General features: G+C 37.5%; 1 protein-coding gene across 1 annotated transcript in view; it reads right to left on the reverse strand.

The window, feature by feature from the left end:
• The window catches only part of DAPK1 (death associated protein kinase 1), a 93993-nt gene that overhangs the window by 34254 nt on the left and 47312 nt on the right, over positions 1-12427 (reverse strand). Inside the window, exons 4-9 of the mRNA XM_027708835.1 lie at positions 4840-4978; positions 2822-2951; positions 2492-2540; positions 2322-2348; positions 1746-1898; positions 1553-1598 (exon numbers count right to left, since the gene is read on the reverse strand). Coding sequence (XP_027564636.1) covers positions 1553-1598; positions 1746-1898; positions 2322-2348; positions 2492-2540; positions 2822-2951; positions 4840-4978 — 544 coding nt within the window. The remainder of the gene's footprint in view (positions 1-1552; positions 1599-1745; positions 1899-2321; positions 2349-2491; positions 2541-2821; positions 2952-4839; positions 4979-12427) is intronic.

The following is a 12427-nucleotide window of genomic DNA, read 5'->3' on the forward strand; positions in this document are numbered from 1 at the left end:
AATAATAAAGTAGTTGTAAACACATAATTTTAGCATCCACAGTATAGTGTGGCATACAGATGGAATTTCTTGAGAAAATGCCCTAAAGGAAACCCAGACCTAAGATTACTCTATACAATACAAAATACAAACATGTTTTTTTCATTTTAAATACAACAAAAAACCACCCATCAGAACATTCAGCTTTGTCCTTCACCTCCCTCTCTGATGGAGGCATTTGATTTCTAAGACAAATCTTGTCTTCTGGGAAGGTTTCCTGGTTGATTTTAAAGGCAGTCAAACTTTGTTACAGTCTCAGTGTAATCACCTGGATGCTGCTGAACATCCCTCACCCAGTAAAAAAAAACCCAAACACATCACACCTACCAGTGCAGCAAGCTCTAAGGCTGCATCCTTTGAACTTTCTCATGGCTGAAACTAACAACCAATGACTAGTGGAGCATATGAAATTTTCCATGTTATGATCCCATATTTGAACGTCATTTTTTAGAGAAATCATGGAAAGGCTTGCGTTGGGATGGACCTTAACGATCATCTAGTTTTAACCACCGTGGAAATATAGGTGAAGATAGTGATGGGAAAGGGGAAAAGAGGATAAGACCAGTGGGGTGTGAGTAGAATGCCTGGAAAGTTAAGATACAAAGCAAAGTAACAGGGTACAAAACAACCCGTCTCTTTGCAGGAGTGTGGGCCTTGGTCCCCGAGAGACAAACCTGGACAATTCCTGCTGCAGTGGTTTAAAATATCATTTCAATATGTTCAATACATTTCAACTATTTAAGATTACCTAAGCAAAAATTCAGCAAAGTGTTTGGCATACTGATGCAGAAATGTCTGCTCTAGGATGTTGTACTGCGAACTGGAGCAGCTGTGACACAGATAAATATTCTGCTAAGTGGTTCTCTAGGAAGTGGAATAGAGTCAAATACCCACTGTGCATCTCCAAGACCTCGGAAATCAATGGCACTGAAGGGGTTTACTAGTCACAATCAGAGTGGGATACGGAATTAAAAAAATTAACTGCCAGGTATTACTATACACATTAAAAAGGATGATAGGTGCCATTTTCTCCGTCTCAGCCCAGTAGCACCACAACAGCTTGCTCCAAACCAAACATTGAAACACTGAAGAAGTGGGCTACCACCACAGAAGAAGTGCTTTCTTCAGTCTAGGGGAAGGACAAAACAGAGATCGCTCTTTTTTCCCCAATCTAAATAAGGGGTTTAGAAGATGAAAAATTAGAGGAATTTGGACTGGATTCAGAGAATGTATCTTTGTCAATGCAATGTCCTCTGAAGGTTAGCTTCTTTGCCTTAGCACGTTTTTAAACTCAGTGGTGGACTACTTCCCTATTGCTAACTTACATAGACCATATATTAATGAAGCCTACATTCTGCAGGTGCTAGATTTCATACAGAGAGCTTTCCAAAACAGTAAGTTATATTAAACAATTATGCCAATCTTCCTTGTTAAGGAACTTGAAAAGTGAATGCATAGTATGAAATGAGGAATGATTAAAAACAGGACAATAGAGAATGAATTACACGCTAACCTTGATCCAAGGATGCAGCAAACTGTCTTGAATAGTCATTCTCTTCCTTTAAGACAATAAAAGACAGAACTGTTCAGATAGTAAAAAATACATACTGCCTTATGTTCATTAAACTAACATCTCAAAATATCATGTAATTTGAAATACTAGATACATATGCTGCAAAAGTGCATACACATATAAAACAACTCACTTTGGATCCTTGACTAGAAGTCTTCGTATGAAATCTTTAGCTAGGGCACTGGTATTACTGAAGAATTCTTCTTCAAATTCATAATTCACAGCAGACACATTTGCTAATGTTTCCTGTTTGGTTTCTCCAAGAAATGGAGATGCACCACTTAGACTGCAAGAAAGGCAGAACATTTCTCTCATTTCATATTGTAGCATTGCTGCTTCAACCCTCTGAGATCAAATAACAGCACAAAGTGAACATTTCTATTTTCCGCTTTAAGGCTGCAAACATGCTTTCAGGAAGATGTGATCTAGCAGAGCAAAAAGCTTTGCTGCAATTTCAAAGAATACTGGTCAAGATAAAGATTTAGGACGGTCACCTATAGATTTGAAGAGTTTCCAATGCTATCTCAATGCTGATCAATGGCAATTCTTTCAATAATTTCACTACAGGCTTTATTATCATACAACTTGAATCAGGATGTGCAATCAAAATGGCTTTACTTGTACAGACACCACCAAAACCCCAGATGACAGAATCAGAATTAAAAAACAACAGCATTTGCAAGAACCACCCATAGATCTTGGTACTTACAGAATATAAGTTATTACACCAATGCTCCTGGATTGAAGGAAAAACAGATAAAAAAAGGATGTGGGAGAGGAGAGAGAAACAGATGGAAAGAGAGAGAGGAGAGAAAAAAAAAGGTTAGAACATAAGAATAACCATGAGAGATTTATTTCAGGTAAGGTCCAATAACTTACCACATATCTGCTTCAAGACCAAGAGGTTCATAATTTACTATTTCAGGAGCTAAAGGAAAAAGCAGGAAGATCAGTACCTTGTCAAAGAACATATCTAGTTCTGACTCTGAGCCTATGTATGTCAGAGGTGATAAGCTAAGATGCTGATAGATGAATACCTTAATGTAAGTCTAAGTTGAAACTGAATGCTCCAAATTGCTTATTTAAATTTCAAAATGTCATGAATTACACACAAATTACATAATCTGTAAATCAGTAAACCAAGCTAAGCCACAAATTCTGCTTCAGAGACTGAGACAAAATAGTTTGAAGAAAAAACAGTTTTCTCACCAACAAACTCTGGTGTTCCGAAGATATTTTTGAATTCATTTCCAAAGTCAATTTTGTGGGCTAAGCCAAAGTCAATAATCTTGATTCGAGGCTTTGGTACATTCCTGTCCAACAACATTATATTTTCAGGCTTTGAGAAGGACGAAGGGGGAAAGAAAGAGAGATTACACATAGGTATCAGTATTTGTCAGCACTGAACACTTCTCTTTACCTCCTTTAGACCCTCAGAAAAATCCTGTCTTTTCCTATTATGATCTAACATATGCTAAATATCAACTACGGTAAAATAGAGTTTCATGTTGATGCTGGAGTGCTATGATTTCCACAGAGCCATGACTTTACTTCTTGTACATACCACAGTTGCAGTTTTCATGTGGACTGACCCTAAGTGAAACACACTGCCTTCAGTAAAGCCCCTCACTACAGCCATTCCAGCAGTGTTGGGAGCTTGCAAGAAACAAAAACCTAGTTACTGGGCTAGGTTTATATTAGTCCCTGAAAGAGTTTTCTTTCACACCACATAAGCAATCAGGCAGGTACATCTTATTGCCTTTGGATCTACCAGGGAAACTTTTGGAGTGGTCTGGCTCCCAGATTTTAAGGCTCAACATACTTTCAAAAAAGGAAAAAGAGCAGGATGTCCTGTCTTTACTACCTTATTTTGAAATATGGACTTTTGATTACTTTACACCAAAGATTTGCAAAACCAGAACAAAAAAGATAAAATGTCAAGATTATCAGCAACATAGCCTGCTTCTACACTGCATCACTTTAACTACCATACAGAACGAGCTACTTAATCTCCATATCCTGTCATGTCCATAAGATGGTGTGCTCTGAAGAGGTCCTGGAGCTACATCCATTCTGTTCACATTGTTAAGGACTTCTGAAGTCATTAAGGACAGCTCTTCTTAATCACTCTTCTTTTACCTCTCTTTCCCAAACACAGCAGCTGATATGTGCAAATGCAATTTTCTTCATTTCCTCCTTGCATTTCTATAGCATACTTTTATTGTTCTGCACATTTCAATTTTTGCTGCCTCTTTTAATTTACAAATTTTTGGTATCCAGTGTAGGGATGACTTGTTTTATTACAAACACCTTGGTAAAAATTCACATTTCACATTTTAAGAAATATATTCCTTATTAGCTTTACAATTCTTTTCTCTTGCCGACTGTCACACAAAGACCAAATATATCACTGAGGTAATGTAGAGAAAATTGGAAAAGGTGTGCTTACCCTGAAATCCATTCCTTTCCCTACCTCACCCCCAAAACACGGCAAACCCTTTCAGAACTACACTGCAATGTAATATCATGACTCCTTTTCCTATTATAGATATAACTGCCAATTTCAGCAGACTTCATGGAAAGTTTAGTTGCCTACCTCTGAAAGAGATCTTACGGAGGAAAAGATTCTGAAACATTAAAAAGCAGTAGCTGAGTTTAGATACTAAAAGCTCTGCTTTCATTACCAAAAGGATGCATTTAACAGCTTTTCTGAAAACAAACATTAAAGCCCCAAAAGGAAAAAACCAGAAAAGGAAATTATCTGCTGTCTTCTCCACAAAAATCTTTGTATTTAACTACGTACATTTTCAATTTAGTGCCTATAAATAATATTCATGTGAACATGTTCACATGAACAGCAAACAAAAAACCCCAAACCCATCAGTTAAAAAAGTCATCCTGTTCAGAATGTTTCATCCAGATCCCATTCTCATTAAAAAAAAATAAATCATAGTTCTCATTTTTATTTCAGGTTTGTTTTCTCAGAATAGTTTAATTTCGTCAGAAGCCTCCATTTCCCCTGAAGAATCTTACATTAAAAACAGACGGGAACTATTTACAGTAACTTCTTTCCAATGGCTGAGCTTTTCTCTGTCTACATAAAAACAAAGCTAGCAAAACACAGCTACGCCCAAGATCTGCATGATGGCTGATTTGTGGCTAGTATGACAAAGGATTTTAACGGATGTTGCTTACAGTTGTTGGAAGTTTTTATCAGCTTAACACACCTTAAGATCAAAGTGGGCGATTTGCAGAGAGTGGAGATACTGAACGCCATTAAGTATCTGTTTGAGAAATTCTGTGGCTTCTTCCTCCGTGAGAGATTCTTTCTCGGCTAAGAAGTCGAAGAGCTCTCCCCCTGCAACCCTTGGAGAGCAGAAGCAGAGTTATTGACAAGCTTGTTTTAACTAATGGGTTCCTTTTAGCATAGCTGTTCTCAAACCAGCCTTGAAAAAGGATCCATATACTTTAAAGGCTGTTAATACCAGAAAAGATGATGAAAATGACTTAATTCCATACCCCAAATAGCTAGTAACTCCCCTTCCTCTCCCTGAAAAGAATACATTAAAAAGAGTTTTATTTTCAGAAAAAAAAAAGTTTAAAAAACACAAACAAACACGGTTGACAGTATTTAAATTAAGTAAACCCCTCCTGTCTGTATCCACATTTAAAAGAATAAAATCAAATGTGAAGTAAGTATACTCAAAACACACTAATGTAGTGGGACATTATCTAGAAAATAAAACATGAATTAGCTCAGATCAGTAAAACATCAGATTTCCACACCCTCATTCAAAAATACAAAATTTAAAGCTTACTTTGAAATAATTACTAGCAGCTGTTCTACTATTCAGTTTCTAAACTCAAAGCATTTAAAATTTTGAAAATAAATTATATTCTTTGAAAATATATTCTATTCTTTGAAGTAGTGTATAGATTCAGTACCTATGTTGTATTTATACTCTAACATTACCACAGCTTTTTACAAGGAAAAGCCTTTAAGACTATTTCCAGCACATGTTCTAGCTGCACAAATAGAAAGAAAAGAGGTAAGAGAGGGTACATAAGCACATCTAGATTTTGCATGTGAGAGAGAGAGAGGAACAAACTGAAGATGACCCTCTTCTCAGCTCAGTCAAGCAGCTGTTGACTCACTCAACAGCATAAGAGATACTGAAGTGATAGAAAACAGGAAGTACAGCTATTCTTAAATAACAGGCAATAACCTTGTTTAAGGACATATAAGGAGATGATTTCCCACTGTGGGAAACTGTTCTCCCCATCTATAAAAGCAGCATTATTCCCTAGAAATGTCTTAGAGACTGCAAAGATGGTCATAATACCCCCTACATTTTGCATTGTATTGATATTAAAACAAATTCAGAAAGTGCACCCTAACTTATATTGCTTTTCTCTAAGGAAAAAATAATTTGTTCACAATTTAAAGCTCTGATTATGAAACATTATAGGATTCACATATGACAACAGCTAAACAGCTGGGGCAGATTTCTGGAAAAGCCTTGGAAACCGCACCAAAAGACTGTATCCAGATTACTTCTCACGTAGACTGCCCACCCAGTTAAACAGCAAAAGTGCCTAAAACAGCTGATGCCTAAAGCCTTCATCAGCCTTCATAGATACAAGAGAAGTACTCAGGACAGGCATTTGCAGCAATGCCAACTCGAAGCACCATGCTGTCCACTCCGCAGTCTCAAACAGACTGTGACAGTGTCACACAGGTATTGACATTTTATGGCTGGTCAGGATTGCTCTTACTCCTGCTGACATTTTAATGCAGTCTGTGAAACTTATTAGTCACCTATGAACATTAGCATTCCCAAGGTTTATATCTTTTCAAGATAGCTAGTAAAAGAAACTTAACTGCATTTATGCAAAATCAGAAGAGCTTCTTCAGCTTCTTCTAATCTGCAATTATTCTGATTTGTGCAATTTCATAGCCTAAAAGTTTGCACAACATTACAAGTTTGATGTACATGCATTTTTACACTTTTCAAAGACATGACATTTGTGAAGTGAATTGCATCAGATCACATACAGCTTTTCTTCAGCACTGCTGAATATCCTTCTGTCTTTGCCACAGGTTAGTTGTTGTGACATTTCTTTAATGATTATATCATAAGCCTTATAATAGCATGAAATAAAATGTTATCTGTATTTCACAGGTAATATAGCTAGTGCTTGCAAATCTTGAAGCTGGGGCCAGGGAAGCTATAAGGCCTGAAATGTTTGTTTGTTTTTTTTTAAACTGGAAGTTCATTAGCAAAAGCAGTAGATTTTTCTGAAATATTGTGTGCTTTTTTAGTTGCCTAAGTACTGTCTCCCTAAGTGACTTGGCAGCCCTTGCTTAATGAGTAGATGAGTGAGGAGGGACTGCCTGTGAGCATTCAAAGCTTTGTTCCAGTACTTCTGGTCTATGGAACTTTGGTGTGCCCCTTCATATTACACATCTTGCCCTTAATGTCTCAGTTGAGATTCTATGCAGGCTGACCTCAGAGAGTGGGCTATTGTGAATTCTCCTGTTAGTAACTCCTGAATTGGGGTGGGGGGCAAGTTCAGTAACCCGTGTTCTCCCTCTGGCAAGTACAGTGCACTTCTAGCTGTGCCTGCTGCTTACTTTACTGGTAGGGACATAAGGCATAAGAGAAAAGGGTTTCTATAGCAATGATGACTAAAATGTTAAACTAGCATGCATAAGCAGCTTCACTTGGAAGCTCAGAAAAGCTTGGCTTCCCCAAAAGGTCCCTCTGCTCCAGGCAACCTCCAGGCAACCTCCCTTTCTCACCATGTAGGGGCTGCGACCCACATCCCCATGGGAGCTCAGTAATGGTGGTTGTGTTTCTTAGCTTGCTCTTCGCACTCTTCAGGAGACTGCTTATTCCCTATCCTTTTGCTGACTCTGGTAGGTCTGATATTAAGCTGTGCTATCACAGGTATACAGAAAACCATACTATCACTGCAAGGCAATTACTTCAAGCGAGTCACGGAGTGTTAATAAAGGTCCACACTCCACATATGTTACAAGTTAAACTTCCAGAATTAATTCACAGAATTACAGTGTTCTCAGATATATCAACAGAGTCCGGTTTTAGAGATTTCCTAATCAGATTATATATGCAGAATAACTAAATGATCTTGACTGGATTTCCAGATATTGCAGATCAAGAAATGGGTTATAAGAAGCCAGTAAAAACACTGGCTATGTAAGTTATTGCAGTCTTCACAAACCTCCTAAAATGCTGTTGGGTTTTCCAGTCTAGTTCTGTGCCTTAGCCAGGTCAACACGGTCCCACAATATATAAACTCTGCACATTTTATTAACTCATAGTCACCTTCAGAAGAGGAGTCAGAAGCCAAGCAGAGAGTCCCATTCCACCACTGTACTTGTGTATATCCCATCTCACACACAGAAGCTGTGTTAATCTAAAGAAGGTGGTAGAGACAACAGCCCCTTTCACGGATCTTTTTGAATGTCATCTTCTTCAAGAAGTACACTGTTTCCACCTCCATTACAACGGAGTTTTATTTCTAAGTTAGCTTTGGGGTTGCAGGTGCACAAACACCTTGCTGAAATCTGACTGAAACCAGACCAACCCACAAGTTTTCTGAGCCACAGCAACTTGTTCCCAGCCTGCCCCTGGGGCTCTACAGAGGGGCACACGCAGCCAGCATCTTAAAGACTGTTGCCCCAACCTCTGGCTGGATAAAGATGGCTTCCTGAAGGGAGTAGAGGCAAGAGGTTCACCAAGCACTACGGCTTTGTCCTGTAGAGCACTTTGGAGTATCTGTACCTGGTATCCTCTGAAAGCACAGAGCTCCTTGCTGTTCAGTTTCTCTGTCTGCTGGTAGGAATTACCAAACAGTTTCCCAGTCTCTTCTTCTATGCCCTAAAGTGATGGACAACAACCTATACCCCTTCAGATTAACACAGTAGCTTAATTGCAAGTCAAGTCACAGCTGAATTCCTTTATGGCTGTATCTGTTCACCTTCACGTACTGTTTTCCTTTAAAGTGTTACTTTTTAAATGTTCCTGTATAAAACCTTTCTGTTTACATTTAAATTAAGTAATAGTTTTGCAGTCAGATTGTTCAAATATCTTGCTCAATAAAATATGAATTTGTGCTTTATGACAGCCACATCTTAATCCTAAAGGACGTAACATTATTGATCATGTTATAACAGATAAAGTCATAAGGGCTGAGTAAATCTATTTTCATGTTTATAACATGACTACCTCTTATATTGTTTTCAAGTAGCAGAGCACGTGTTTTTAGAAATATTTTGTATAAACATTTTCACTAAGAGCAAAGCTGGTATGTGTTGTTTCACTTGTACTTCTAGGCAGAAGTGCTAGTTTCATTTCCTGAAATGAGACAAGTAAATTAAAACTTTCGGTCAACTACATTCTTTTTTATAAAATGCAATAGTGGTAAAAGCATTTCCCAGCCTTCCCAAAAGGAAGGCTGACAGATGTGATTGCAACTTAAATATCTCCCTCTGGAAAGAAAATACATCACACCTGTGGAAAAAGGATTTCTGGATAGTGCTTTTGCAAGCTGCCAGGCTTTCTTAACTATGAAACAGAACTGATCACCAGATCTCAGAGGAAGTCATTATGGAAACCTGCTCAGGGAACTTAGAAACAATTAACCTTCAAACTTAGCATGGTCACCTCGTAATGACTCAGTCATATGCTATGATCACATTGCTTTAATGTAATAGCATCTTAATTATAATTAATGATTATCTAAGGATTTCTAATGAGTTTAAAAATCCACAAACAAGCCCCAAAATCTAGGCCCAAACCCCTTGAAGAAACATTTATCTTACTTAGATTTCAAAACAACATAAACGAAGTTGAAGAATTCCATCAGTTTTTTTCCATTTTTAAAGCAGATTCAATTTGATAAATTATCCAAATTCTTCTCTAGTCCAAGCATTTCTTCTGTCAAAGAAACGTTTTCCCCATAGATTCTGTGATCAAATGTGTCTTGTATGACACCTTGTATTATTTTGAAATGGAAATTGTCAGTCCAAGACTAGACTCATATATTACTATTTCTGTCTTATGTAAGGATAAGGGGTTTTACATGCACTTCATTTCACTTTATGAATTGTGAAGTTATCAACCCACTCCTCAGAAGCACAAAGTGTACCAACTGTTTTGAAAGAGCAGAATAAGGGCTGCTAGCTCATTACATTACCTACCGGCTGAACAACACTGCACTTCAATTTTTCTTTATCCAGGTTCCAGAAAAAGGAAGGCAATGAAGGCATTTTACAGCATCACTACACCTTGTAATTTTCATTTGTCCAGCTTCTATTAGAGACACCAACTGTCATTAAATCCTCTCTTTAGTGGGCCTATATTCTTCAATTATAGTGCATAAGAAACATGGCAAGCCAGAACATAGGCACCAAAACCCGGACTATGATTTAAGCAGTTAAATCCCACTAAGGGGGAGACTGAACGCTCCAGTAAATATTTCCTGCACCAAACACCACTGGTATTTAGGTTTCCATCATTGAAGTTCCTTTAGTATCCTTAATCTGGATAAAGCACATGGTTACTGAGCCCTTGGCCCAGCAGAGTGCCTTAGTATTTTCATGCCATCTACAACATTCAAATTTAATGTATGAAGAGCCTTTTGCTCAGGGACTGCAGAGTACAGAAACCAATTCTCCCCTCAAGATGTGCTCAGTGTGTGGCAGAGTCATACCAGCTCTAGTGTCTTTCTTTTCAGCCCTGTCAAGCCTTTGTTCTTATCTTTCTACACATCCCCCGTGCATCTGTCTGTGGGCCTGGAATTAGGATTTTGAAATCTAATGGTGGCACAAGATCTACAGATTAGTGTCACAGAGTTTGCTAATCTGCTGATACATCCCAGAAAGCACCAAATATTTAATCCCCCTCTCAAATTTCAGTGCAAAGCTACTCGAAAACAACTGTCTTATTTACTTACAGGTAAAATTAACAAAAATCTCAGAGCTATTTCTATCAAAAGACAACTGAAAATTAAAGAAACACTGTGAAGATTTCAAGCTTCTATGGAAAACAAGCTATTACTGTGTTCCAGAGTAAAAGTGTATCAGGTTAAATTAATACCCCAATAAGATAGAAGAGGAATTCAGAGTTCATCATTATTTGCTTTTATTTACTCTTCAATGAGAAATTCATGATTTTGTCATAATTTTTATACAGGGATCTATCATTGTCTCCTTGCACTGTTCTGTTTTGGCTAATACTATGAAGGTACCAATGAAGTGGAAACACTTTCTGAGAGACTGGGATGCACAGGACTAAGTTTTATAGAAAGTTTTTAATAAAGCATAAATCCCAGTATTTAAAGCACAATCACTTGTATGTTAATGTTATTCCTCTCTTTCTGAGCTAATGCTTTCAAAGCTTTCTATTTTTTTTTTAATTTTAAAAACAGATACTAATCACTCAGAACCATGCTACAAGAGCTAATCACCTTAAATTAAGATTTCAAATTCAGAAACGAAGGTATGTTTTTTGCAGAAAAAAATATGAATACCTAACTCCATCCATAGCTTCCAAGTAAAAGGAGTCAGCTATTGCTATCAAGCCATTTTAAAAGGTGAGAACACCTGTATTGCTTTTGCACATTCTTAGGAATTACTATATAATTTAGGATGAAAGCATTTTTTCTTTGTGTTGCACCAAGAATCTATAACGAAGGTTCTACAAAGCACCAACAATTAAGTATATTTTGCAGATCTGCAGTCTAAATAAAGACATAATAAAGTGCAAGGGAACGCAAAATTGAAGAGAGAAATTATGCATCCAAGGCCGGCAAAAGAGGAACGAAGTAGGTGCAAAACATGCTTAAGGAAAGAAAATAATTATCACTGTGCAGAGATATCTGTGTTTTCTAGTCTGCGAATACTGATAAAATGATGGTTTCACTAGAAATAGCTTAGTATTGCTAACATATAACAGACACTAATTGCTGCAGCCAGATAGAAAAAAGTACTACTAATTCATTTATTTGTGTGACAAAACAAAAAAAAAGAAAACTATTAAGGTTTTAAGTTAGATGACGAAAAGACAGTGTCTTCCAGTTTGTATGTAATATGTATAACATTCCTTTCAAGATGATGAAATAGTCCACTGAGTGGGAATTTCAAAGGTTATTTCTAAATCACAGAAGGAGACACCTGTTACTAAGACCCAGAATTGTGAAAACATTCCTGACTACTCCAAATACACTGAAAGACTGCAGTAAAGCAAGGCTTTTGAAGGATCTCTCATCCTTGTTTGTGACTGCTAAATATTTTAAGGAAGGATTCGATTTTAAAAGTTTCAGGAATTAAATGGTCCACAGAATTTGTTTTTCAGTTTCCTAACATAAGGTAGTTGAAAGAAAAACCTTCAAACACCTATGTGGATATAGGTATACATATTTTGATATGTAGCTCTGCTTTGCATTCAGTGTTGTGAGGACCTACCTTGCCACTGCAATAATTAACTAACTGCCCACATACTTCTGCATGTAAATCGTGACCTTGAATACAATCATAGAATAGCCTGGGTTGGAAGGGACCTTAAAGATCATCTAGTTCCAAACTCCCTGCCACGGGCAGGAACACCTTCCACCAGACCAGGTTGCTCAAAGCCCCATCCAGCTTGGCACTGAACACTTTCAGGGATGGGGAATCCACAGCTTCTATGGCAACCTGTTCCAGTGCCTCACCGTCCTCAATGTAAAGTATTTCTTCCTATTATCCAATCTGAATCTACCCTCTTTCACTTTGAAGCCATTCCCCCTTGT

Source organism: Neopelma chrysocephalum, unplaced genomic scaffold (genome assembly GCF_003984885.1).
Source record: "Neopelma chrysocephalum unplaced genomic scaffold, ASM398488v2 Primary Assembly neopelma1_96545, whole genome shotgun sequence".
Taxonomy (NCBI): domain Eukaryota; kingdom Metazoa; phylum Chordata; class Aves; order Passeriformes; family Pipridae; genus Neopelma; species Neopelma chrysocephalum.